The sequence below is a fragment of the Belonocnema kinseyi genome, chromosome 1 (assembly GCF_010883055.1).
Source record: "Belonocnema kinseyi isolate 2016_QV_RU_SX_M_011 chromosome 1, B_treatae_v1, whole genome shotgun sequence".
Taxonomy (NCBI): Eukaryota; Metazoa; Arthropoda; class Insecta; order Hymenoptera; family Cynipidae; genus Belonocnema; species Belonocnema kinseyi.
The window spans coordinates 150,332,528-150,337,378 of record NC_046657.1 but is presented as its reverse complement, the minus strand read 5'-3'; the positions used below and the strand labels follow the sequence as shown (position 1 = coordinate 150,337,378).

At 30.8% G+C, this 4,851-nt stretch overlaps 1 protein-coding gene across 1 annotated transcript in view; it reads left to right on the top strand.

The window, feature by feature from the left end:
• The window catches only part of LOC117180484 (septin-4-like), a 22,248-nt gene that overhangs the window by 4,243 nt on the left and 13,154 nt on the right, over positions 1-4,851 (top strand). Inside the window, exon 2 of the mRNA XM_033372985.1 lies at positions 369-468. Coding sequence (XP_033228876.1) covers positions 369-468 — 100 coding nt within the window. The remainder of the gene's footprint in view (positions 1-368; positions 469-4,851) is intronic.

Below are 4,851 nucleotides of genomic sequence, written 5' to 3'. Positions count from 1 at the left end.
GGCGCATACTTTGAATAAAATATTTGTTATCATTCTCTTGAAATAAATGTGTTTTTTTCTTGAAAAAATACCGGTTTCATATGTATACACCTGGTATTTATAGTGAAGTAGGACTCATCGGATCAAGCCTTCACTTGCAAAGTTGCAGATCGCAGAAACAAATATTAACCGAACTTTTTAAGTGTTCTCCACCAACATTAAACTAAAAGAAATCTACAACTATTTATAGTAAAGTAGGACGCGTCGGACCGGGACAAATTCTTGACTTTCGATGACGCAGGTCGCAAAAAAAAAAATAGCCGAGCTCTTAAATTTTTCTCCGTCAACTTTGACTTAAAAGAAATCTGCAAATATTTATGGTAAAGTAGGACTCATTGGACTAGGACGGACAAAGTCTCCACTTCCGATGATGCAAGTCGCAGAAAAAAAATATTAGCCGTGCTCTTGAATTTGTCTCCACCAACTTTGGTATAAAAGAAATCAAAAACTATTTATAGTAAAGTAGGACTCGTCGGATCGTTAGGGTAGGAGGAGTCAGGATATGGTCACTCGCATATGCAGATGACATAGTGCTGTTGGCAAAGATAGAAGAGGCTTTAAAGATGATGATGAAGAGGTTGAGACGTTACTTGGACAAGAATAGGTTAGAGTTAAATACGGAAAAGTCGAAGGTTATGGTGTTCAGGAAAGGAGGTGGGAGAGATAGTGGAGGGGAGTGGAAGTGGAAGGGAAAAGCGGTACAGGAGGTGAAAGAGTTTGTGTACCTGGGCTTCCTGTTTCGAAGAAATGGGGGAGTGGATAGTCATATAAAAGAGAGAGTGAGAAGGGCAAATGTGGTGATGAGGCAGGTGTGGGGGCTGGAGAAGAGATTGTTCGCAGATGATTTTGAAAGGAGAATGAAATTGTTTGACTCGCTAGTGATCCCTGTTTTATTTTACGGAGTGGAGGTGTGGGGTTGGAAGGGAAGTGAGAAGGTAAATACGGTACAGGAAAGGTATGTAAAGTGGATACTGGGGTTGGCAATATTTGTGTAAGATAGGAGAGCAAGGAAGTCAAGAACTTATAGCGAGAATGAGGTGCGGGTGCATGGAGAATTATAATAGGTTCCGGCTTTCTAGAGAGAAGAGAATGTGTGAATTGTGCGTGAAGGGGGATGCAAAATTGGAGCATTGGTTGGAGCAATGTGAAGAGGTGAAAAGGAGGGGGATAAGCATGGAGGTATTGTTGCATGAAAGGGGTGACAAAAGGGCAGTAGCATGGGCGAAGGGAGTGTTGGGTAAGATAGAGAAGAAGAGAAAGAGGAATGGAGAAGGAAAGATTGTAAATAGGAGACGAAGTAGATGTAAGAGAAATGTAAATAATGTAAATAGTAGTTACGTATTAGGTGTTAGCCGCGGAGACAGAGGCTGGTAATGCGAGGCATAGCGACAAAAGAGCGAAATGCGTGCGAGGCGAGGCGCAGCGAGGAAGATTAGGCTATAGGAGCGAGCGGATTAGTTATAAGGTGTGGGCAGTAGTTCCTACTCTTAAACATCCTCGATAGTCGTGATAGGTCGGCGCATGCGCAAAGAGTTTCAGTTACAAAGTTAGCTATTTCGTTAAAAATTTATCTTTTTTGGTTGAAAATTTAAGTATTTGTTTGAAATTTAAAGTACTAAGTTAAAAATACATTTTTCAGAGATTCACATCATTTATTGGAAATTCATCTTTTCGGTTGAAGATGACTTATTAACTATTGGTTAAAAATTCCTCATTTTGCTTCAATTTAACTGGTTGAAAATTAATTTTTCTTCTAAAATTTTTTTACGTTTGATTGGAAATGATATCCTTCATGAGACAAAAATCCAGCTATTTGATGAAAAAAATCGGATTCTAAATCAATTTTAAACAAATTTAGTTTAGTTTTTAAATCAAAAAGTAAATTTTGCACCTAAGAAATTAATTTTTAACTAAGATGATAAGTCTTCAAGGAAAAATATGTATTTTGAACCAAATAGTTTGTTGAATTTCTAATCCAAAAGATTAATTTTCTACCAAAAAATACTCATTTACAACAAAGTACATGAGTTTCCATCTAAAAAATATACATTTTCAACCAAAATTAGAATAGTTAAAATGTTAGAAAAATAAATGTTCAACAAAAAAACGAATTTACAATAAAATTGTTTTTTTTCCTAACAAAAAAATATTTTTTAAAAACAAAAATAGAAGAACTGAATTTTCCGTTGAAATAATAAATTTTCGAAAACATCAACAATCGATTCTCAATAAAATAACTTAATTTTAAACCTCACTAAAAAGGATAAATTTATAAACCAAAACTAGAATAGTTAAATTTGCATATAGAAGAGTAAATTTTAAACAAAAAACTATAGTTTTCAGAAAAATAAATTAATTTTCAACTAAAAATATAAAGTGAATTTCCAACTTCAATGATAAATCTTCAGCTAAAAAATTATTATATTTAACCTAATACATAAATTTTGAACTAAAAGGATAAATATTGTACCAAAAATAAAATTCTTAAATTTCCAGTTAGCGAAATAAATTTCCAACCAAAGAATAAACGAATTTTCAACAAAAAATAGTTGTATTTTGAACTAAAAAAGACAAATTTTCAAATGAATAGATGAATTTAAAACAAAAAAAGATCAATTTTTGACTATAAATGGTATAGTTAAATTTTCAATAAAAAATTAAAAATTAAAAAAAAGTAACAATTTTCAACAAAGGAGTAACATTTTCAATTAAAGTGATGAATTTTTAACTGAAATGATGGAATATTCAACTGGATCAGTTGAATTTTCAACCAAATAGATAAATGTATTCATAAAATTACGAATGTTCAATTCGATTACTTGAATTTTCAACGAAAAAAAAAAAGAAATTATTCAACAATAACATTAATTTTTCACCAAAAAAGACAATTTTTCAAGAAAATACATGAACTAAAAATAGTGGAATTTTAAACTAAAAAAGACAAATTTTTAGCCAAATAGTAGTTAGATTTTGAATTAAAAAGAACAATTTTCAACCAAAAATAGAATAGACTTATTTTCACTTAAAAAAACCAATTAGTCAAACCAAATGATTTTAAACGAAATAATTATATTTTCAACAACAAAAAAGGGATTAATTTTAAACCTAAAAATAGTTGCGATTTTTAACTATAATAATAAAATTAGCTTCAAAAAAATATATGTAGTAATTATGATATATATTTGTTTAAATATAAAATGCTTTCAATTTTCTTAAGTGCTCTGTAAAGGCTCTGTTTGAACTTGAATGCCGAGCATATTCTTAAAAGCATTTGCTCAAAATAAATTCTTGAGCATTTAGGAACTTTACTTGACCATAGTTCGCAACTCGAGTCTAGCCGACAGCAGCTCGCCTGCGTGAGTGGAAGCCGCGCAGTAAGGGAAGTCGCGCGGTGGGAGTAACCGCGTAGTGGGGGAAGCCGACGAGTGGATGACTGGATGCAGAGCACTCGGCTCCCAGAACCAGTGATCCCAGATCTGAAACGAGACGTGGTCCAAAACTATGACAGGGCTATGTCCGTGTGAATATAGTAGGAGACGCTGTAAATGACTGAGTTGCGCGCGCAACCCATTTCTCCTCTTCTGAATTTGAAAACTCGAAGGTGCACGATTGCCGGTCAGAGCACTTCGGTGATTCTATTTATATCTCTATCTGCTTCGAAATAAAATGAAGAGATTGAGATTTTAATATTTCCAGATTTCGATGCTGGGCTGGCGATTCTCATGATTTGAATAGATCGCGCGCCTCTTGATATGCGTATATTTTGAGGTTATGTTATTTCAGGTATAAAATATAAATTATATAAATATTCATTCTATTATATATGTAAATATATACGTATATTAATAATGATAATATTATAATTATGTTATATTATAATAGTCTTATTTATATCTTAATCTGCATTTGAAAGAAATTAAAGAAATTGGCGATTTTGAAATTCACCTCGTTTGGATAAAAACTCAATTATTTGATTGAAAAATTAATTATTTTGATGAAAATAAGACTATTTTGTAAAAAAAGTCATCTTTTCTATCAAAAGTTCATCTACTTTTTAAAAATTTATATCTTTTTTTATTTGAAGGTTCATCTCTTTCGTTGAAAATACATTTTTGAAAATGACAATTAATACCATTTTTGGTTAAGAAATCATGTGTTTTGTTAAAAGGTCGTCTTTCTTTGTAGAAATTAAATTGTTTTGTGGAAAATTTATACTTTTTGATTGAAAATTACATTTTTCGGTTGAATTATCAACTATAAATATTTTTTGGTTGTAAGTCGTTCTGTTGTAAATGAAACTATATTGTTAAAAATTAAAACCATAATTTTCGGGTGGAAATACACTTTTTGTTTTTAAAATTAAATAATTTCGTTGAAAGTTCATGTATTTTGTTGGAAATTGACCTTGTTTAGTAGAAATTTAATGATTTTGGTTGAAAATGTATCATTTTTGGTCAAAAATGCAATTGTTTGCTTAAAATATCAACTGTACGTCTCCTTGGGTTTAAAAGTCGATTATTTCACTAACAGTTAAACTACTTTGTAAAAAAATACGTTTTTTTAACAAGGTTTTTTAATTATAATTGAAAATTTAACTATTTGGATGAAAGTTTAACTCTTTCATTGAAAACTCATATTTTTCGCTTAAAAAATTCAACTTTTTGTAGATAATTCGTCTTTTTTTTACTTTAAAATTAAATAACTTCTTTAAAAATTCATGTATTTTGTTTTAGATTTGTCTTTTTTTGTAGATCATCAATTTTCTTGGTCGAAAATTCATCTGATTGGTTGAAAATTTAACAACTTTGTTTA